The 24522-nt window shown below is 35.5% G+C and overlaps 1 protein-coding gene across 1 annotated transcript; it reads left to right on the top strand.

Annotated features, from left to right (window-relative positions):
- Positions 1–5056: 5056 nt before the first annotated feature.
- Positions 5057–23056, top strand: LOC136798857 (uncharacterized). The gene is made up of 6 exons (XM_067055527.1): positions 5057–5126; positions 9466–10714; positions 11500–11925; positions 15345–15779; positions 20964–21662; positions 22214–23056. Exons 2-6 carry the CDS (start codon positions 9943–9945, stop codon positions 22321–22323), a joined length of 2442 nt encoding a protein of 813 aa, XP_066911628.1. The 5' UTR covers positions 5057–5126; positions 9466–9942; the 3' UTR covers positions 22324–23056.
- Positions 23057–24522: the final 1466 nt, after the last annotated feature.

Below are 24522 nucleotides of genomic sequence, written 5' to 3'. Positions count from 1 at the left end.
TTCAAATTTTTTCACGAGTTTGCAATATATTTTATCAACATTTTCAACTCTGAAATGCAGAATTTCAACTGCGTGTGTACTTTTGAATCCCTTTTGTCACTCCAATAATTTTTTTTATGACTTGAAAAAAATAGCTTGCCAAAGTTGAGAGCCTGTGCCATAAGAATATCGAAATTAGAATGTGACACTCTCTAAAATTATTAGACACTTTTAAGTCAAAATTTGGAAATATTAGTCGGAGTTTTGACAAGCTGACGATGATTTTGCCTCTGTTATCTCTGTTATGATATAGATAAAAGGGGGGTTTCACTTTTACGGTATGACGGTATTGGGCCTTTTTACCCCCAGTAAATCGGTATTACGAGAAAAAAACGACGGGATTACGGTATTTCATTTTCTCCCGGTATCGGTAAATTCACTGTTTTTTTGTCGGTATTTCGATATTTTTATCAATAAAAAACGGTAATTCGGTATAAAACTATTTACCCTTTAGTTTTTTCATTAGTTTCATGCAGAAAAACTTTCAAAAAAGATAAGTCTATCCCGCTATTTTAACCAGTAAAATTTTCTTGCTCGCTTCGCTCGCACAATCTTGGATGTCATATTGACTTATTGTCATAGTGAGGTTATTCTAAATAAGCAAAACTTTACAATATTTAAACAAATATTTTTGTTATTTTTCTGCGGGCGCATTTTTTTAATGACAACTTTTGTGATGCAAATACTGCATCCAACAAATGAGTCTAGATAAAATTTTCTCCGTCAGCACTAAATGATATGGTCGTCTCTCCGTATTCACTTATATTGCTACTACAATACAATACACTGATACTGCAGTAACTTAGAAACAGTAAAGGCGGTATTTACTCCTTCAATAATTAGTAAAAGAAGGTAGTTCTAAAAACATCTTGTGCAGCATCGAACGATTAAAAAATAATTCACATCATGATGCACATGATGCGTTTTCAGGCAATCTAGGCATTCTAAAATTTAAATTTTTTCTTGGGTGAAACTCTTGGAACGCCGCACCGGGTACGGCAGGTACGTCGCTCGCAGTACCATATTTTTGCCAACAAATGGTTAGTGTTAAATAAAATCAAAAATTCTGTGACCAAACAAGGCATACTTGGCTAACAATAGCGTATTAAGGCCGTTTTTCAATAACAAAGGAGAGCGAAAATTTTCGCACTCGCCTCGCTCGCGTTATTAGTTTCCATTTATTTTTTTCCTCCGATAGGGGGGGGTTAAACTTTAGAATTCGCGTCCTCAAGTTGCACCACAGCACCCACCTCTATGAAGCCTGTGTTGAAGTCTACGGCTTCGCAGACCATGATTGGCCCAAACCTCGATTTTAAATTAATTCTCAATATAAAAGAAATATTACGGGTGGAAGAAATTATTGGGGGAAAGGCTTAATTTTGCATTTGCCTCCCGTAACAAGCAAGTAACTTTGGCGCGGCAGACTTAAAATCTTGCTTTATGAAAGCTCAAATAGCTGTAAAAGAGGCCTTAAAAAGTCGAACCCTATCGAGAATAAGGTCACAAAACTAGCAAAAAACTTAAACTTTATATTGGCGAAAGTGTTTGGTATAAGAATAGGTCAATCTGTTTAAAAGAAGCCATAGGTTAAATTCAGCCCAATAAGGTCACAATCGTTTAACCAAAGATGTAAAAGTAAAATTGGTGCGTGGACGTGAAAATGGTTTTTTTCGCGCGTGAATACGTGAATTGGCAAAAATTGGGCGTGAATACCTGGATTGAGGGTTGACTGGGGGGCCTCATAAAGTACAAGACTCGTTTGTACAGTTTCTATTTTGTTACTACACAATAGATTTGATAACTGAAAATTCATTATTTTCGAAAAAAAACATAAATATAATATCGATATCGGTATTAGGCTTCCTTCAACGACGGTATTACGGTATTTGACCCAAAATTTTGTCGGTATGACGGTATTTAAGACCCCTGAAACCCCCCCCATAAAAGACTTGAGAAAAGTAGAACAACAGAGACTTTTGTCGAAATTTTGACGTTGTTAGCAAGGTATTCCCAAGAGGTATACCATCAGAATTTATTGTTTCATTTGATGATTTTAACGAGGCGGCAACGAAGCTAGCAGTGTTATCTTCAAATATACAAAGGAGATGGATGTCCAGTCGTTTATATGTTCATGATGTCATTAAGCATCACATGTCACACACAAAAAATCCCATGTACCACCAAAACATTCACAATTTGTCCCCCTTCTTGTGTTGCAATATATTATACGTAGCTACATAATATTAATATTGAATCTTGATGGGAATCTGGTAATGTTTGCATTTGCTTGATCTCAAACTACAACAAAGTCTTTTTTATGTCGTGTTGAATAATAGACCTCATCAGAGTTTTTGATTTTTCTAAAAAAGCAATGTGTATTACAATAGATTTCCCTCCAAGAGTTCCTAAGAGATATTATTTGTAATACACTCAAAACTATCCCACAATGCATCGCTTTTTTAGAAAAATCACAAACTCCGATAAGGTCTATTAAGAAATAATATGTCTGTTCTTCGCAGCATACCTCCTCAACAAATCTTACTGACCACAATCACCCAATATTCGATGGCGTATGGTCTTTTTCGTAAAAGCGTTTACTCAAATACGTTGAACCGTGTATTGACAACAAAAATGATTGTTCGACTGAATGTAGGGTTTAACCATGACATAACATTTTCAGTCAAATTATAAAGTTTAAATGTTAAAATAACTCCAAATCCAAATGTTGTTTTTTAAATCTGACTTGACTGTTGCAGAGACCTTTTTTCAAAGAGAACGTCCTGTTGAATAATTATGTAGTCCAGCCATAAAAACAATGATAGAGTCATGCATAATTACTGTATCATGCATATTGTAATAATTATGCATGGTTTTATCATTGTTTTTCTGCTGAACTACATAATTATTCAACAGGGTGGCCTCTTTGAAAGAAGGTCTATTAAGCCATTAAAATAGTTTTCGATAAGATCAATTGATGTAATGGGAATAATAACTCCAATCAATTGTCACAAAAATGTGCCTTGCAGTATGGATGCCACAAGTTAAATAACCATCTGTCAGACCATTTATCAAAAATTTCAGTTAACAAAAAAAACCAACAGCCACACATTGTCACATTAGCAAGTGGATGGTAGGACAGCTCTCCTCTCCCAGAGGAAGTGGTAAAAAACCTCAAGAATGATACTCGAGTAAAATTTCCAATAAGTGTGAACAGCAGCAACGTCATTTTACAAGCAAAAGATGCCTTCCAGCTTAAAAAAAACAGTAGGATCCTGCCTTGACAAAAATCGCCATCTTTGTTTCGCAAGTGTGCAAAAGTGAAATTAACAGCAACGACGGGTCGTTGTAAAACATGGAGTAGCATGAAGTAATATTGCAGACCAGATTTTAGATCGCCGCGAGAGGAAAATAAAAATAAAGACCTGTATAATTTTGTATTCGCTCTAAAACCACTCTGTAGCAAGAATGTGGCTGTCATGTTGGTCTCTTTTTATATCCTTTCATGTCATCTACATCACATTATGAAATTCTCATATCAAAGAAATAAGTTGGCTGACTCCATTTACTGTGATTGTCTTATTATTTTGTTAATTGAAGTGTATTTTGTCAATAAAATGACAATGAATAATTTAATAATCTAAAACCCCTCTGTAACCTCTCTCACAGGCTGTCCCCAACTGCCATTTCATATCCAGTCATACTACCTGCATCATATTGAGTATGATAAGAATTCCTTTTGGAAATGGCTTGATAAGCTATGTATTCTATGATTGTCACAATATTTTCTTTATAAAAGTCAATCTGTTGACAAAAAGACAAAAGAAAAATATTGCTTAAGAAAGCTCGAGTGCCCTACTGGTGTTGCATAAATAATATAACACATAATACTATAATTACACTGATATTATATGTATTATCATAAAGTGTTTGATATATCAGAGCTATTCTGCAAGCTATATCTGGTCTGTTAATTGTAGAATCAACAAAGATTTTTAAGCAGAGAGCGTGCGCTATATGAGCTTTACTGCCAGAAATGATGGTAGCCATTTTTTCACAAACAAATACTTGAGAAATTCTTTTGATTGCTATAAATTGGAAGTTTACAGCTGGTGGAATAGGTTGATTATCAAATTTGTGATACTCATCGCTCTGACTGGTATTTTAGGGGGTACTCCATTAGGTACTCCATTGGAGTACTCCATGGAGCTAATCCATGTTTTACAACGACCCAGCAACGACACAAAAACAAACATCTCAAACTTGATTGGATAGTCAAACTCGATATAATTTTAAAAACACTTTTATTTTATAAGATAAGGAAAAGTCTACTTTGCTCAAAAATAAAATTTTTGATTGAACCTATATATTTTTGGACTCGCGTAATATTCACGTAATATATTATTAGTTTTCTATTGGTGTAAAAATCATTTTCGTAGCACCTTTCTATCAAAAGTAGCAAGTTTTCTTCTTCGTTTTTCTTCACTTTCTTAGACAAAATTTGAAAAACTGATAAGTGGGAAATATAAGCGTATTTAAATTATTTTCCAACGATACCAAACTTTTTTTTATGCGAAAAATGGTTAGAAAGTTATCGGCAAAAAGAATAAATTAACCTAATAAAAAACCTTTTTGACACAAACTTTTTTTATATCTTTTTCAATGTGGACGATAAAAATTTGATTAAAAATGCCACGTAGTATATTATGCTTTTCCTTTATTTCTGTGGTTTTTACATTTGATAATAGAAAAAAAAATGATATTGAAACATCATAGTTATACAGGGTGTCCCTAATAAAAGTATCGAGTTTGAACATGCGATTGAGTAAAAAAGTTTGTGTGTGTTATCGCTAAGATATAAGAACGTTCTCCATCACATATTGTTACGTAATGATAAAGAAAAAAGAGGGAGAGCTTAAAATACAATTTTGTGAATACACACTTAAAACTTTCTACTCAATCGCATGTTCAAACTCGATACTTTTATTAGGGACACCCTGTATTAAGCAGGAACCAATGCCCCAGTAGTTCATAAGAGCATTGCTCTTTGCGAAGAAGACAGATAAAGTTGAAGTGTGCACAATAAAAAGGTAAGTCTGCTTGTATCCTGCTCACAACAGACAAAGATTCTAAGACTCTTTTCAAAACTTTTGCAGCTGCTTGATCCGCCCAATCTTTCCCGGCAAACAGTGCAACCATTTTTAGGCATAGTGGGCTTGAAAAATTTAAGACTTCGGTACAGAGATTTCTATTCCAGTTTTTATTTAAGCGTTCAGTGGGGGCGCTATAGAGGTTCTTCACATTTTGCTAAGTTACGTAATTTCCGTCATTATGGAAGAAAACATTTGATTTCGTAGAGGCGATCCCTTACGGAATTTGAACGTTTTACACCATAATGTCAAAATAACGTTCATTTCTCCAAAGTCTGGCTAAAATATTATGTGTTATACACCGTTGAAAAGGATTTTTAATGCTGAACAACAAGATGTACTTAGTGCGAGTAAAAAGCAATAAAAAGTGTCAAAATGACGTCTAAAATGCTGAAATTTATTAAATCTGATAAATATTCCAAATGCATGCATTGAAAAAAATAAGTTCTCATTATTCTATCACTAAATGCCCTGACTTTAGACCAAAGAGATTCTAATAGTTTAAACGCTGAAGACAACCTCGTTTTTGTTCGCTTGACCCACATAGAGAATCTACCTTTTTGACAGATCGACTTCATTCAGTTTTATTCCGTAGCATGCAGCAATAAAATAGATGCTTTCTTGAATGATTGAATCTTCGGTATATCTTCGGAATAGTTAATGACCGACTGAAAAACCTCTATGGGTGCTATCAACCATTGTACATGGCTCGCGGTCAGTTCCACACCTAGGTTGTTACTCTTGGTATTCAGTCCAGAACTTGTGACGTGACGTAAAATGAATGGAATAATATCCTTTTTTTTTTAATTATTTTTATATGATTTGAAAAACTACATTACACTTACGAACAAATACTACTTACAAAAACAAACACAGAAAAAATAAATAGCTCCCCCCCCCAGCAAGGCACTAAGTGATATAGCCAAGGGTACTAAGCTATTGAATAGAAGAAAAAACTTAAAGGGAAAACCATCACTAAAAGGATAAACACAAATATTAAAAAATATTATAGAGCTGTGTAAGAAGATCATTAAACTAGAATAAGGCACCACTAAACCTTTCAGAGTCAAGAATAAATTCAATGGCAAGATTAATTATTGAGTTGTTTAGGTTGAAAGGTAATATCCTTATTTGTTGACAAAAGCCTTCGACTCAAAGGAATGGACAAACAACACAAGGAAAGATAGCAAACATGTTTGAAGTTTATGGGATTCCTTATCCAATCATTAATTCAATCGTGGCACATTACCACGGAACAAATACCATCGTAAGATCGCCTGATAGCGATACAAATCCCTTCGACATAAGTGATGACACCTTTTCTATTATATGGCTATGCTATGTACTGATGAAGACTTCTCTCAATCTTCACTTAACCAAAAGTCTACTACACCTCCTAGATGCAGTACAAATACAGGCTGAGCCTCGAGTAGTGCTGAACATCTCCTGGCGTGAACATCCAACTACAGAGCGCTTCTATAAAAAAACTAACTACCAATTCTTTCCAACCATCATAAAATTTCGTATCACATACTTGCTGGTGACTCGAACAAGACTAAAAACAAGCTTGCCAGTGAAGTTATCACCTCGTAGCCAAAACAGGAAAGAGAAAATGTTGGAAATAGACCACACTAAACTTACTACCGACTACATAGTATTGAAAACACTGGCTGTAAAACCAACGAAATCGAAATCACTGAACGCAAAACTCTGATGGCAGACAAGGGTGTATGGAGATAGATGATCAGATTGTCTAGGTAATCAATAACCCGTCCCGTGTAAGGTTAGTGATAGTGTTTAGTATTGCCTGGCTGTCATATGTACAGAAAAATTACATAACCAGATGCCCAGGAATTGCTGACGTCACAATGTCGGCTTGCTTCTTAGTTCTTTGGTTGATTTTGATGAGTATCTGAAAAGGATTTTATAAGAAATGGTGATCGCACTGAGTATCTATGGACAGGGGATGATGTTAGCAAGACAAAAATGTCCTCAGTATTATGACATACAAATTTGATGGGGGACTTTCGTTCCTCTTCCCAATTTACGATAGTCGGTTGTAATGATGTCTGCTCCCTTTGTAAACGATTGATAACATATACTTATATGATACTTAAATACTTTCATGCTATGATAGCAGGAAGCTTCTAATCCTAAGAGTGGAACATTGAGTGTCAAAGTAGTAGTGTAGTAGTGTTCAGTTATGCCTAACACTTGCAGTTTTCAGAAGTAAAAATTATGACGTCACTTATATATGGCTTCTTCTGTTTTTTAATCACTATTTGGTAAGCAAATAAGTTGTTCAGCATGAAAATCCTTTCCAATGGTATATAACACTCAATAGTTTAGAGCAAATGTCAAATTTTGGGAAAACGATGACGTCATTTTGACACCTTCCATCGTGTTTTACTCACATTAAGTACATTTTCGGACTTTTTCGTAAGCGAAAAAGTTGTTCAGCGTTAACTTCCTTTCCAACGGTATATAATATGCCTATGTTCGAAGACAAGATGTGAAAAGTGGCACTCGACGGTTTTTCACTCCTAGGGACCTAATGAACACATTTCAATCAAATAATTCCATGTGTGTGTAACTCTTTGGTTCCCTAAAAAAAACCAGAAATTCCCCCGGACTAAGGGTCAATTTTGCCCACCTGCCATAGGCGTGTATTTTACAAACCGGCCCAAATTTGCTTTTTTTGCATAAATTAGTCCTAAATTTTTATATCTCAAGATTGGAATGAAAATGCTATTGACTTGAAATTTTCAGTGGTAGCTATTGATAATAGAAGCTTGCTCTCAAAATTTTAGCGACATCAGACCATTAGTTATGCAGAAGGTGAGCATTTAAGGTAAAATACTGACTGGTCTGTAAAATACCAACAGCACAGGTGGCCGACTTGAAATTTTGCACATTGTTTTAGATGGTCAAGACCTATCACTGGTGAAAATTTCAAGTCCTGAGTTCCGGAAAAGGGGGGTGTGCATTTTACAGACCAGTCTGTACAGTACCAAATACCACCCTGGAACTATTTTTTTTCGGTTTACTCTGATTTGATTTGGCAAATAGACGCGATTTCATCAAAAAGTACCAAGCCAATTGGCTAATTCCTTCTAGCAGCTAATTTAGCATTCTGGTCTGTAAAATACCAACTCAACAGGTGGCCGACCTAAAAAATTGTATATCATCTTCATTTGTCAATGTCTGTCACTGGTGAAAATTTCAATTTCATGCACTTGTCAATCCTGAGATCCGGGGGGCTAACATGCCCCTCAAGATGCTCCGCATATGAAAAAAATCGCAAATAATTTGCAATGAATAAATTTCTTGTCGCGAATTCTTTATCGCAAACACGTGTTCACAATGCCCATCTAAAAAATAAATATCTACGAAATATATCGGCAATCATGAAAATAAGTTTTGTATTTAACTCTTTCCGTACGACGAAAATCGAAAAAATCGATTTTTTAGTTTTTTAGAACTTCCAACTTCAGATGCAATTATCTCAGCTTCCGAGCAATTTAAATAGGCCATTTTTGGGTCTGTTGCAAAGCTATTTTCATGTTTTATCTTTTCAGTGTGCCAGATTTTTGAATTAGGTCCTCAAAAAAAATTACGGCAGCCGAAAGATATCGTTCCAAATTGAACGAAATTAGCTGGGGCCGTCAGGAAAGTGTTAAAAGAAATGTGTTTAAAAAAGATGTATCTTAACTTATCTCCATGGTAACACAAAATACAAATTTATTAAAAACAAACGGAAACGCATTGAAAACGTTTTCATTTTCCATCGCCAATTATTCGGAATTAATTTTGATTCTAAAACAAAAAATATTTTGCGATGAAATGTGTCCACTGGAACTTTTTTTTCGACGGACAAACGTTTTTGCGATGATCATTTGCGACGGACATATTTTCTTTCAGTGGACACGCAGCTTAAAAGTATATATTTCCTGAAAAATCATGAGATTTCTTAAAAATGATGGTGTTCATTAAAATCCTATCTGGTATACTGAATAGGAGCAATTAGTAAGGGACCAAATTTTGACCTAGTTACATTCAAAAGAGGTGAATTCACTCGTAGCTTTCCCAACTGGCACACAACGTTGTTTCAACGTTCATCTAACATCCAGAACGTTCATTTAACGTTAGATGTTATCTATATGATTCTTTTAGCCCTTTAAGTGCCGATGACTTAATAACTCGTCATCCCGAAACCTAAAAAGTAAACCCTGGCACTTAAAGGTTTAATTCTAATCAATTCATTCGATATTCCATACAGTGCAATAATGGAAAAGCTGATCTTCATTGGTGTCATTCTTTGTATGTGTTGCCCGTGCGCAGATGCATACAAATCACCGTACATTTGGGGGGACCAATACTCTGGTGGATTTGTTGGCTCTACCATATATTGTGATCCAAAGAAGCCATACGTCCCCGGTGGTGGTATTAAAAAGATCCAACTAATTAAGGCTCCCAAAGCTACACTTAAAGAAAACGAAGTCCTCAGTGGTTTTTCAGCAGGTACCCAAGGAACAGGATTTATTGCAGGACTTACAGGTTTCATTGGAGAAGGGTCGTCCAAAATAAAAAAAATTCAAAAACTTTTTAATACTGCTTCAAAGATGGCATCGACCATGTGGTTTGTCAGTGGAATCTTGTCTTATCTTGGAGGTGAACCGAGTGCTCAGGATATTCTTGATGCTACTAATAAAGCTTTTGAGGAGTTTGCAGAAGACGTCAATAACAGGATGAGCGAATGAAAGGCTATGTTGATGGGAAAATTATCGAGTCCAGAGCCATCATGTTAAAAAGAGAGTACGAGACGCTGATGCCGAAATGGTCGGCCTGTCTTCACCATTATCATGAGGAAACTGAAGTGAACCAATGCCAAAAAAGAGCATACTTAGCTATTCGAAGCGAAAGAGCCAAATTTATGATATTCAAAAATCAATTGCAGAAGGGGACAGTAAGCCGGGAAGAGTTGAAGGAATTGGAAATGCAATTTCCTGCATTCCGAGATTATTCCTTTTTAACATTACTCGTTTTGCGCTCAGTAAGGGACAGTTTCAAAAACGAAAGAGGCGAATGGGACGAATACAACGCTTATTTGAAAAAAAGCATCACAGTGTCACAAGAACTTATTAAATACGCTCACGAAGTCAACAACGCTATACTCAACTTTTATGGTGCACAATCAAAGAATCAATGTAAGAAGACAATGCATTGTAAAGAAATGAAGAAAACCAAAGACGGCAGGGAACGCACATGTGAATGTCGAATGTTCGCTGATGCTTTACCTCATGAATTGTGTGAATATCGATCAATCAATCGGCCACATGGTACATGGCATGATTTCAAAAAATGGCTTGGAATTAACGCAGAAGACATGCTGTACAGACACGAGGATATTTATTGGAAACAAACATTTAATCTTGTTAAAAAATATTGGCAAGAGACTGTAATGTCTCAAGTTCAATTGTGGGAGAAATTCGCAGTCGACGCTCAAAAGGAGCTCCTTTCAATCGCAGGTAACACATAATAATTATTGTTGGGCTATCGGAAAAAAACCGTGCACCCCCTGTTGAGGAGGTCCAACCATTCACGCCCTACCCTCTTAGAATTCCAGACAATTTTAGGGTCCTACCTCTCAGGAATTCCGAATTTTTAAAGATTATCAAACCTTACTCCCATGGAATTCCGCTTATTTTTGATGGATTTTTGTCTACCCCTATGGAATTCCACTGTATTTCAAACCATACCTACCCCTTGGGACGGAAATGGACCTCCTCAACATGATTTCTTTCAGGAAAATTCCATTATTATCAATTTATTTTGAGTTGGTAACAATGATAGGACCTAGTGTCATAAATAGTTACAGCCTTGGCCTTGGCTGTTTACTAATAAAGTCTAACTTTCATAAAAAAGCTATTTACCAAGCTATCAAGCTCTTTCTTAGTGGATAATAAAGTTGTGAGCAATTGTAATAATTATTTTTAAACAAGTTTTCAAATGTTCCATTCATTTAGATTTTTCTACATTTTCCACCAAGTCTCAGAAAATAGCAACGGCGGTTACAGATGGTACTCAGTGTTTTTAATGGAGAGCAATTACTTCCATAAAATAAAAAGAATAATAACAAAAGAAACACCCTCCTTCATTAATTTTGAGTACCTTCTGTAACCGCCGTTGTACCGTGCAATCTAAGCCTGTACCTAACCCATATCGGGGTGATTTTTTTAATTTTAAAAAAATCTTTCCGTGTGAGGGTCTGTAATGTCAAAGCAAAGTTTACCAATGAAACTCTCATCTACAGGTCCGCCAAATCTCGCCTTGGGTCGGTCGACTTCTCAATCAGGCCAAAATAGCGGTAGCAATCTTGCCGTCGATGGAAAACATGACAAATGCTTTCCACGGGATCACCAGAGTACGAACACAGGTCTGCAACAGAATCCATCTTGGACTGTCACACTGGACAAAGCTTACGATGTCAGATATATCATTCTTTATGTTGGTAATTTCAACCCTTACGCCCATGCAAACTCACTTTCACATACTGATATTTACGTTTATGATAAAGACAACAAACCACATTTTTGTGCAAATACCGGACACATGAGCGTATCTCGTAAAATGATACGAGTTACGTGCAATTTTGGTGCAATAGGAAATAAAGTCAAGCTTGAAAAGCAAGTCCACGGACAGCTGAATTTATGTGAAGTTATGGTTTATGGACAAAAAGGTTAGTGAAAGCTTTCTACTTTTGATTTCTGCTAGCTGTTGTGGGTGCCGCAAGGGCAAGGTCAGTCAGTGGCTTCCCAGCTGGCACACAATGTTGTTTTAACGTTCATCTAACGTTATGAACGTGATATGGACGTTGAAACAACTTTGTGTGTCAGCTGGGTTAGGTAGAGCAAGGAAAACCATTCTTTATACCATGAGACTTGGCCGGTTTAAGAGATTGAACTTTTACCGCCTACTTTTCTTCACCTCGCTTTCCGAAAGCAATGAAAATGCTAGATTTAATCTACTGGCCCGATTTTGTTTGCTTTTGTTTGTTTTTTCTTGTTTTTTTGCTGGAGAAAACCTTATAGGTCGGACGAAAATTTATTTATGCATGTTTTGCTGTTAATAAAGACTAAACTTTATCTCAGCTGAGATAAAAAATGCTGCAACTTTTGATAGAATTTGAATCAAGTTGCGGTTATAAACTCGTGTTGAAAAGATATCTACGAGTGGAATATTATAATATAGAAAATTGAATAAAATGAAAATGAAGACGAAAAAAATCAACTTCTTGTAGAATTGTGGTTATAATTACCATTTCCACAGGAGTGATTCCTCAATCTTAGATCATCATCACTGTGAAAAAATATTTCACAAATATCCAGTTGATCAAAAGATATCAAGCAAAGTTTACTTAGCAGATATTCAATAGGTAAAAGTTGGTTATTGAGATTTATGTACCCGAGGTGACGTAATGTTCATCAGGGTTAATAAATCCAATAACCAACGTAAACCTATTGAATATATGTTTTATCATATGCCCAAAGACGAAAACAAGACATAAGTTTTCTATTTTGTAGAGAGATTCACACGAATCGAACATTCAAATGTTTTTCTTTCTAATTGTTTTTTAATGATTTAAGTCATTAAATTGTTCACGAAATTCACAATTGAAATATTTTATTGTCTCTCTTTAATTGCAACAGAATAAATGTGACAAAAAATCAAATTTCGAAAAGAAAATTAAACTAGTCATAGCTTTCACTAAATGCCCCCACATAAAGATCATGTCATGCACTTATAAAGCTTTAATGCTTTAAAAATTAAAACATTAAAAAATAATCAGGAGTAATTGATTGATTTAATAATTGATTGATTGATTGGTTGATTGATTGATTGATTGATTGATTGATTGATTGATTGATTGATTGATTGATTGATTGATTGATTGATTGATTGATTGATTGATTGATTGATTGAGGCATTTGCTTGAAAAAAAATTATATTCCAAACAAAATACTTGAAGAATTCACAGCTTGATAATTTAATAAAATTTAAGGAAAAGCTGGAAAAGCTTCTCAAAAATATATTTCAAAAATTATGGTATCATTAGCTTACAGGTTTTCACATCTCCTGTTTGTTTTTTTCTCCTTAGTTTCTTTCTTACAAGAATATATATCGTGATTATTATTCACTAAATAGACCTTTTCTGATAATGCCGCAGACATCTTAGATTGTAGGCAAAATATATAGCGGTGAATAAATCAACAAGGTAACCAATCAGAAATAGCTTGTTTTTTTCATTGGCTGCTATATTTCAACATTTCTCTATTGCAACTTTGCCTGATAAACAATAGTCAAGAGGATACTGCGTATGAAATTTATCAAAAAGTTCTGCGCCATCTTAAATAGGATGAAATAGAAACCGATCCTAGTTAAGGCCCGGGCTCCACTTGCGTACGCTGTGATTGCACTTCTCAAACAAAATCTTCTATTTTATTGGTCAAAAGAAAAATAAAGGAATGCCATTGTGGTCCATTCAGACGTACAGTCGAGAAAAGTTGAAATGCGCCTAAATCTTTTTTCAAGTGCATAGTACTTTTTCATGATGCAATCTTTTCTCCAAGCAGCGCAGACAATGAAGAGACGTGCCTTCAGGAAGCTAGACTTTTTGAGTTTATAGCTATATATACTTTCGCTTTATGGTGTTTCTGTATGACTGTCTGTGTACCTAGTCTAACCATCGTTAAATGCCTTCGGGAAGGTCCATCCTAACTTGGAAAGCCAGAATTGGAGCTATTTCACCAAACCACTGGAGCGTAAGTTATTTAGGCTATCCCAACTGCATGAAAAAGTTGAATGTGCGCATGTAAAGTTAAACGAATGTAAACAAACTTTTTGCAGGTTTTTGAAATAGATTTACCCCACTGAAAAAACAGTGAAAAAACTCTAAGTGAGGTAAATCTATTTTGAAGACCAAAAAAAAAAGTTTGTTTACATTGATTGACATTCAACATTCATTCAACCACTTTTGGATTCAACTTTACATATGCATACATTCAACTTTTTTGTACTTTGCCGGTATTTAAAGCTCGAGAAGCTCTATAAACAATAAAGGTAGTTAATAAAATAAAAGACAAAGATAAATTAGAGTTTGAACAAAAATATCAAATGTACATTTGAAAACTTGAGCAAATTTTTTTAAAGATTCCGGAAAAAGAATTGAAATCAGTGCTGAAGTGAACTTCTGACTAAATTACAGTAGTTAGTATTCAGTTTCAAAGACAAGAAACAAAATTTGACATACAAAACACTTTTTCCAGTCAATGAATCAGCTCATCATCATCATAACCAGTCTGCCATTTTGTTTGTTTTGATTTGCACAAGTAATATTGTAATTCGTGTTATATCACACACTGTTATGATTTGCATTTATAACACTCGCTTCAGCTTTTCAAAGCTAAATCAAAACTAAAACTGTAATATGTAATAATGGTAATATGAAACGTAATATGAAATATGTATGTAATAGGAAAATATGTATACTAACGTCCCGGAAAAAAACCGAACATTTACGGAAGAGACTAACTACGGGGATGCTTGGTCGACAAAGCGCAACAAAATTTCGAGATTCCAGTCCAATATCTATGCGTGAAACTATGAGTGCCTCCTCGTCGCTACGCTCCTGCGGGGGCAAAAAAAAATCTACCGAGGTAGATTAGGAATTATTCAATGGCTGTTTTTGCCTACGGGTATATAATAATATTGGTTAATTGACAATTGTTTTTGTTGTTTTTTTACTACTTTATAGAGTTAACTAGCAATAAACTTTGTTTGATATATGTTGATTGAATGAATATTTTTGAAAAGTTTTTTCACAGCGATGAAGATTGAAGAATCACTCCTGTGAAAATGGTAATTACAATTCTACAAGAAAAAAGACTTTTTTCTTCTTCATTTTTCATTTTTATTTTTCATGTATTTTTCAATTTTTTTTTGTTTCATCATTTTCCACTCACGAATGTCTTTTCAACGAGCACAAAATCGCAATATGATTCGAATTATATTAAAAGTTACAGGCTTTCTTGTCTCAGCTGCAAATTTGAGATTAATGAACAACATCGTCTATGGACAAATACTATATTTCTTTTTCAGTCGAATCTTATGGTAGGAACCTTGCATTAAACGGTTTAACAAGGCAATCCTCTACCCTATCCAATTTTCCAAGTTCCAAAGCTGTAGATGGTAACAAAGCTGATTGTTCAAACAACACGGCATGCTCAAGCACAATGGTTTCACAATCTCCTGACGGAAAAATCTGGTGGCAAGTGCAGCTACCAACATCGTATTATGTTGAAAATGTTTTTATATACGGATGCGGTGACAGTTCGTTATCACAATTTGATATTACAGTCATCAATTCGGACGGAAAGATTTCCCTGTGTAGACATGTGTACGATTTAGCCCGCGAATTCCCTTTCAACAATGTCAAGTGTGGAGAGAAGGCATATGGCAAGGTTGTCCGTATTGATATGAAATATTTAGATCAACCGTTGAGATTATGCGAAGTTGAAGTTTATGGGCGCCAATGTAAGTGATTAATTAGGTTTTGTTATTTCGAATGTCTGGAAAAAATGGAACAGAATTTAACTCGTAATGTCAAATACTTAATTTCTTTTATCCAGAACCTATTAAAATAGCTTGGGAATTGAATACCTTTTAATTGAACAAAACATTTCCATCTTATTGTAATTATTCCGAACTCGTTGGGATAGAAGATTTGAGTATTCGAATCTATGCAAATTCTGTTCCATTTTTTTCGGACACACTGTAGCTAGCATAAAATAGTTGAGTCTGCTAAATGACGTGCCCTACGTACCCACGTGCCCTCAATTTTTTGACGTGCTTACGTGCCCTCGAAACATTGGCGTGCCCGCGTGCCTGACGTGCTCGCATGCTCATGTGCCCAAAAATTTGACGTGCCCTCAAATTTTGACGTGTCCTCGATTTTAGACGTGCCTTCAAATTTTGACGTGCCCTCATATTTCGAAGTGCCCGACTAATCTCTAAACTCATGCCATAAATAAAGCGTTGTTACTAAAAGTGGTAACACGGGGTAACAGGGGTAAATACTAGGGTAACAGGTGGTAAAACCAGGGTAACAGCGGGTAGCACCAGGGTAACAGGGGGCATTTTATATCCAGCCCTATTGCTGTCATCACATTCCGTATGCTTAAAACTTTTGGTATTTTTGTCCTGGTAGGCATCATATTTTTTGATTTTGTCAATATTTTTGTCAAAAATGTGAACAGGGTATTAGCATTTTGTCAAAACGCCACGTGCCTACAAAAAGTCTCTTCTTTTCAAATTTTCAACCGGTTACCCTGTTACCCCAGTGTTTCCCCTGTTACCCCAGTGTTACCCCCTGTTACCCAGGTGTTACCCCCTGTTACCCCATGTTACCACTTTTAGTAAAGTAAATAAAAAGGGATCCACAAAATGATTATTAAAGATAATGTGTTCTGTTTTGCAAATAAAAAGAGGGTGAAAAAGGCTTAGTCGTAATAAGAGCACCTGTCTTCATAAAGGTAACCTGATAACAGAATAACAGCCGTGGAGTTTTCTTAACGCGACACGCTGAAGCTCCAAAGGTCGCTGAAAACTAACATCACATCACTATGAAAAACTTTCAGTCCACTTTTTGTCGTGCGCATTAATAACGTATCGTCGTGAATCATTGAAATTGAAATGGCCGCCCATAAAAAGTCAATGCCGGAAAATTGAAATACAAGCTAATTTATTTGGTTTTGTAATTGATTCGGTCGAGAGGAATCTTAATGATGTCTGTGAGGGGAGGGTACGTCAAATAATAGACGACACGTCAAAAAATCAAGGGCACGTCAAAAATAGAGGGCACGTCAAAAATAGAGGGCACGTCAAAATTTGAGGCCACGTCAAAAATAGAGGGCACATCAAAAATAGAGGGCACTAAAAATTTCAGGGCACTTCAAAAATAGAGGGCACGTCAAAATTTGAGGGCACGTCAAAAATAGAAGGCACGTCAAAATTTCAGGGCACGTCAAAAATAGAGGGCACGTCAAAATTTGAGGGCACGTCAAAAGATTTTTAAAGATAAATAGTTACTCTTTAAATAAAATGCCGGGTTTTTATTTTGAAATGGTTTTTTATTGTTAAAATCAATGCTGAAAATCAGTAAAATTTCCAAAAATTGATGACGTCACAAATGAAGACGTTATCATTTAATAAAAGTTTTGTTAACAATTTCTTATTAGGGTTGTTAATATCTATCAGCTGTCAAAGTTTGATTTTAATTGGCTAAGTAGTTCAAAAGTTATGAGCGTTTGAAACTTTTGAGTTTCATTAGATTTTAGCTGGGTTTTACGGTATATTTCACAATAAGTTCATAAAACATAAACTAGAGTGTCTACAATCACAAAAATTCGTACACTTACTCCTTAATAAGATTTTTATAAAAGTCAGAAAGTTTCAAATCGTTTCAATTTTTTTTATGAGATATAAAGGAAATAACAGCGGTGTGGTAGATTCCATCCCCTAGGGGCTAATTAGGTTAAACTTGAAAACTCTCTCAAACTCACAGGAAAAGATATTTTACAAAAATATGTTTCTACTTTTTTTCCCAAAACTTCTTTCAAAAGTTTCAGCATCAACAAAACAATCTTTTTCAGTCACTTGAAGGCAGATTTTTTTCATGGGCCCCAATATGTAGGTCAGCTATTTCTATGATTTCTCGAGATATATTTCAGATGGATACAAAATTTTGACCATAGTCTGGAATTGTAATTTGAAAGGTCGTGAGTATAAGCTTGCTAGGTAAAATGCTCACAGTTAGACCGTCAGAATGCAGGTTTGTGGCCCCCAAATTGTCGATTTATCTATAGTCCAGTGTTGTTAGAGTGAAAAACCATTGACATGTGCTTGTTCTCTTATAGATATTCCACCTGACTGATGTAAAATTTGTTAACTTTCATGAAGGATTTCTGGATTTTTGATAATGCAAATTCCAAACCGGAAAGGATAATGACTGTTTTGTTGAAATGACGCTTTTATTGAATTTTTGAAAAACATTTTAGTGCTACTCTTGTGTGCTCAATTGTAGGGGGATCATTTTCTAATTTTTGGGAAAATAATCACCCCAATATCATTTTGTAATGACTCCCGTATTATGAAATTTTCCTGAAAAAGTGCCAAAACCTTCATTTTCCTAGCTGTTTTGGATGACTCCCCCATTTTATGATTTTTCTTCCGGAGTATCTCCCCCCCCCCTACAATCAAGCAGACAAGAGTAATTGGATATGGATTATGCTGTGTAAATTTCACCTTGGCTCAATTCAAAGATATGAGGCTTCAAAGTTATTTTTCTCCTAAAATTTCCACGGAAATGACAGTTTTTGCTGTTTTTGCTGATTCAGCAAGTATTATTGCATATAAGTTGATTTTCTGTTGCAATCTATGAAATGTAAGTTGGTAGCAAAAGAATTTCGTAGTTTTTAGCTATTACCCATCTTCAGAATTCTCAGTTCTATGAATGCTTATTCAAGGGCTCCCAAAATGTTGGTTGACTTTGATATGGTTTATGTTTCATTCAACTTCTCGTGATATAAAAACACCTGGATTTTCGGATAGGTTGTATTAGGTATAGAAAGTTTCCTATACCCTACCTTTATAACTTATTTTCGTAGTAGAAGTAATGAAAGTTATTGTTTCAATACTGACAGTTTCATGATTTTACAAACAATCCTCAGTTGAAAATATTTTTTTTTTTAAAACTAGAGTTCCGTTGCTCTTACAAAAAAATAACATTGCAGGGTCTTCGTCAAAAATTGACGTCATTTTAGTCCTTGGTGTCGTGAACTTTTAAAGTGAACTTGTTCACGTGACGGTATTTTGAAATCACTTCATTCCTAGAATTAAAAAGCTTGTCAGGGTTCGGAATTGTAGCGATTTCAAGTTTCTCCGCGAGACAAAAGTGAGCATTTCAGTGACGAACAGTTGAACGGTGGGCACTGTTGGATGGTTTTCCATGCGATTTTTGGCGATAGGTTTTTTTCGTTTTAACCTCCAAACTTCTTTTGACAATTCCGTCTCTTTTTCGTAGTGGTGGTTTGCGAAAGAAGACTTGTGGTTTGCGAAACGTTTTTTGAAAGCAGGTTCGGCAAGTCCAATATAAAACTTCTCGTCGTAATCTGGTTCTTCCTCGCATGTCACCGTGAATTGGTATACTGATCGCTCAACTAAACACGATCCGTTCAGGGGACAGTTGGTTTTTACCCTGCAGTTACACATTTGGTTGTCTATGTTCTCGTTTGCTTCGTTTTTCAGGATGTTTTTATTGTGACTCTGTATGATGTTCTTCATATTTTTGGTGCAACTATAGCTGACTTTGACAGTGTTATGGTTGAATATTTTGTTGAGTCTGTGTTGTTTTGGAAAGTGCTCATCTATGAGTTGCAGAAACCTTCGTGGAACTTTCGTTTTGACGTTCTGGTTGTACGGGGGGTTGAACCAAGTGATTTTACGCTTACGGTTATTTTTACGATTGTTATTTGCGAAGGTAGGATTGTAGGATAGCTGGATGTTTTAACCACTATCTTTCAGTGCCTTTGCATACGGCTTTTTTGCTTGGTTGAATATGTGCTCGTTCGATGAATGGTTAGACAGTCTTTGTTCGATAGTTTTCGGAATTTGCTTGATCACGTTCGGTGGATGGTTTGACTGTTTGTTAATGTTTTGAATCTTGTTGTCTGGTTTTGAGTACGGCTTGAAAGTTCCGTCATTCAAATTGAACGTAACTTCCAGGTAGTTAAAAACTTTCTTGTTGCATTCAATCACAATTTCCAGTCCGTCCCGTATTCACGGAACTTCGACTGCAGATCCTTTTTGATCCGTTCGGATTTGTTGCCATTAACATTTCTGAAAACTGAAAGACTATCGTCACGATAGATTCCCAAGTTCTTAATGTCGTACGTTTCACTTGATTTATGCTGTAGGTAGATTCCAACTAGCTCACAAACTTCAGCGCCGTCGAACGCACCCATGGTTACGTCAAACAGGTTACCATTTTTCTTCATCCAAGCGGAGTCGTCGCTGAAACAAAGAGATTTTCGTGCATGGTTGATAATTCTAACGTCTTTTGCTGACAGAGTAGTGATGGTTTTAGCGAATTCGATAGCGTTGGATAGAAGATTTTTAGAGATTGAAGGATAAGTCTTTCATGTCAAACACTATGAATTTGTGGTTCTTTTTATCCAGTATTGCTTTGAACCATTCGATAACCTCATCGGTGTTCTTCCATTGGTTTATGTTCTTTATGGGCTTTAACTTTGTTGTTGACCCTATCGAGGATCGATTTTGCGATACGGCCGATCTCGTTTTTGGCTGGATTTAATAAGCGTACCTTTGGATTGTTTTCGAAGCTATCCTTGTGATCTTTGAGGGTTACGAAAGCCTCGTTCTCGCCATTTATAAGCATTCTGTCGAAAACTTTCATGTGTTTTACGATTTTTTTACCGGTCACAAAATTAAGTTTTTCAAAATCAACGGTACAGCTTCTTTCTGTTCATATAAAGTTATAAATTGATGTTTTTGCTTCCAATGATGGTACATCAAAGAAAAGCCACTTTGAGTAGATCTATAAAAGATTTCAACGACCATTTAGGTCATTACCGAGACGTTTTCTCTCCATCTGTATCTTTATTACCTTCATGAACAAATGAGAATACAATTTTTTTATAGTTGATGTTCAAAACAGAGAAAATTTGGCTTTACATGGTAAAACAAAAGCATCAAGCAGCCGTCTCAGCTCACTTGCAGTTGATGGAGACAACCTGAACTGTGACATGGGCAACTTGGAAGGGCTAGATTCCGTTCATCCCGTATTTATTTCCAACGATTATTTCCGTGGTTATCCCAGGCCTGTGTATGAAAAAAGCCGTGGTTATCCCAGGCCTGTGTATGAAAAAGGCCGTGGATATCCCGGGCCCGTCTATGAAAAAGGCCGGATACCGCCAGACCATTTGTCGCAACGGCCAGGAAGGCATCGTTATCCCGGGCCCGTCTATGAAAAAGGCCGGATACCGCCAGACCATTTGTCGCAACGGCCAGGAAGGCATCGTTATCCAAAAAGCTTTTGGCAAGTTCAATTGATCTCAATTGCGAAAATCGAATCCGTTATCATATACAACCGTGTCGACTGCTGTACAAATGATTTATCGAATGTAAAAATAACTGTTTTAAGCTCAATAAACCTAGCTTCTGGTTCGAAAGATGGTAAACCATATGAAGTACCATTTGGTGATACAGGAATCATGCATGCTGTAATCGCCAAAGAAATTAAAACGAAGAAAGATGTTTTTGGTGATATTGTGAGGCTTGATCATACAAGACCAAACGTGCCTATAGCTTTGTGCGAAGTTGAAGTTTATGGAAGAAGAGGTACACGCTTTTTTATGAGAATGCTGTTTTTCCATTCGATCATGAATATTCTTAACTTTTTCGGAAAAATCATCTTAAAATATTCTTTAGGCTTTCTTATATTAGTCAATTTTAAAGTCATACCTTAACAATACAATACCAAAGAGGATTTAGTGCAATTTCTCGAAATAATACTATTTCAAGGTGGCAAAACCTTAAACTTACTGAAATTTTTTGTGTAAATTAAGAAAGTTACGGTCGAAAGAAGATCAAAATAGAAATTTCATGATGGCAATATTCTTAGGACATTCTTAATTTTTCGCCGAATTTCATCATGAATCTTCTTATAAAGTACATTTTTATAAAAAACGTTTAAAACAATCGCATGCGCATTTTTCTTTGTTTCTCCACCATCCTGACACTTGTTTTACCTGCACCAGGTAACAACATCTTTTGGGAAATATTTTCCGACTGACTAGTATTCTACCTGGTTTGTGAGAGAGCGGCATGCGGATTGTTGAAAAATATGTTCCGATAATCGGTAATATTGATTGACTATTTTTTCCTTTCAGCCACGGAAAAAGATTTAAGGATTGCACAGTGTCTAAAAAAATATGGAGAAATCAAGGATCATTTTAGTTATGTTATGAGGCGAGCATGCATGATGGGGCGACATTTCTAATCATTAAAAATGGGACGTTACGGACGTTAAATGGATGTTGGAACAACGTTGTGTGCCCACTGGGACCATCGGCTGTGTGAAAATATTATCAAAGAACAAGGAAATTATTTTATTAGTAAAAAAATACCGACATTATAGTATGCGAAACTGGAAAATTTCCTCAAACAGCTAGAGATTTAGGGTAACGATTTGGTTATTTTGTTGTTTTTTATTTATAATTGTACTAGAGATTTTAGTTATCTATATATCGTCGGAATTGTTTTCAGGGAAGAATGATTAGGGCGTGGTATTTCAAGTCAAATTTTTTAACGGAAGGAGTAAATATAAATGGATGTTCTGTTCGCGAAAATAAAACAAGGGACAATTATTATCAGTAGACGGCTATTTTCCATCTGCCCTTTTGTGTTACCACTTTAACTACCTTCGATTTTAATTACCTTCCTGTTCTATGCCTAAATGTGAAGCCTTCCTTGTGCTTACAAAGTTTTATGAAGTTTTGTTAATTTGAAATACAGAAGCTAACCCCATAATCCCCAGCCATATATAATATGTACGCCATATGTAGTCAGGCAATTAAAATTTATTTTAGAAGTAGGGACCTAGTATATATAGAGGTCAAATTTTCTTTGTAAGTAGGTAAGTATGGCAGTGAAGTTATTTCAATCTTCGTCAATTTATAATTTGTTTTGTAACTCTAGAAGCTAGTTATGTTAAAGATTATTTTTATAGGAAACTAATTTGTCTCAAAGTTTATTCTGCACTCGTGTCCCTTTTGTTTTATTTACTCCGTCTGATCATAATATTTAGTAAGTTCAGATGGAGGGTTCGGAAATCTCATTACACCACCAAAGTTTTCGTTTCGAATTAGATCATTTCGGTAATAGGTGCTATTTGAAAACTGTAACGTGCTAAAGCACTGGGCTCAACTTCAGTGTACGTGTTGAAAGTGGAAGGCCCAATTGTAAAACACTTTTTTTAAACAGGGCGATAAGCCCTCAGGATAATAGAAGGCTGATGTAAACCCAGGGGTTACACGAAATAAGAAATTAGGGAAAGTTTGATTGTAATCTCAGAGTGATGGATACTCGGGGTAAGGTAAGGCTAAATTGTAAACGCAGGTTGGAAAGAGCCTACTTTGACGGACACACAGAAAAGGCAAGGCTCAATTGTAAAATCCAGAGCCATGAGTACTCAGAAGGATTAGAAAAGGCTCAGTCGAAGGCAAATTTAAATTCATGAAAGAAGAATTTTTTTAGGAATAAAGAATTTTTTCCCTTGTAGAGCACTTTTTTTCTGGCCCGACGTCGGCATGCTTGAAAATTAGTATTTTTTTTTAATTTTTAGCATTTGAAAAAATATTTGACGTTAATTATTTTGAGTTAATAAAAGAATAAAAGGTCATGAATTTTGTCGATTTAGTGACGTTAAATGAGCGTAAAATACCGGTAAATTGGGAAGAAATCACAAAAAAAAAGGAAATTAAAAAAAAATGAAAAAAACACCCCTGGTTATTTACTTTAGGAACACGTGTGTCAAATTTCAGCTCCGTAGACAAAATATTCCGCTTTCTACGCTGCCCCAAGATCATTCATGTGGGGACAAACGATCTTACAAAGTCAATCAATAGTACTACCGAAAATCTTGATCTCCTCGTCAAAACTGTGAAAGAAATTAGTCCTGAAACTCAAATTTGTTTTTCGGAATTATGTTTACGTAACGGTTTTCAAGGAAGCTTTAGTAAATTCAGATTGAAAAACGAAGAGCTACGAAAGTTCTGCAGAGAGAGAAACATTGGATTGGTTGAAAATGGGAACGTTGACCACTCGTGTTTAGCTAAAAGAAAACTACACACCAACTCAAAGGGATTGAAAAAATTGGCTCTAAATTTAAAAAATGTCCTTGGTAAGATGTGATTGGATGGTCCACCAAATGAAATTGGCATTCATACTGGTTGTTCTCCCATTAGAAATCTCCGAAGTCAAAAATTGAAATATCCTTTAAATTTAACAATAGGATATATAAATATAAATTCAGCGTGCCATAAATTGAAGGACCTTCAAAATTTTTTGGGAAATAATATTGATGTTTTAGCTATCTCTGAAACTAAGCTTGATGACGCTTTTACAACCAGCCGTCTTATTCTTCCAGGTTACAAAACACCCCTGCGCTTAGACTATACTGAGTCAAGTGGAGGTCTGC

Source organism: Clytia hemisphaerica, unplaced genomic scaffold (genome assembly GCF_902728285.1).
Source record: "Clytia hemisphaerica strain Z4C2 unplaced genomic scaffold, Clytia hemisphaerica genome assembly, whole genome shotgun sequence".
Classification (NCBI taxonomy): domain Eukaryota; kingdom Metazoa; phylum Cnidaria; class Hydrozoa; order Leptothecata; family Clytiidae; genus Clytia; species Clytia hemisphaerica.
The sequence above is the reverse complement of the archived record's forward strand: the minus strand, read 5'-3'. Positions and strand labels throughout refer to the sequence as shown.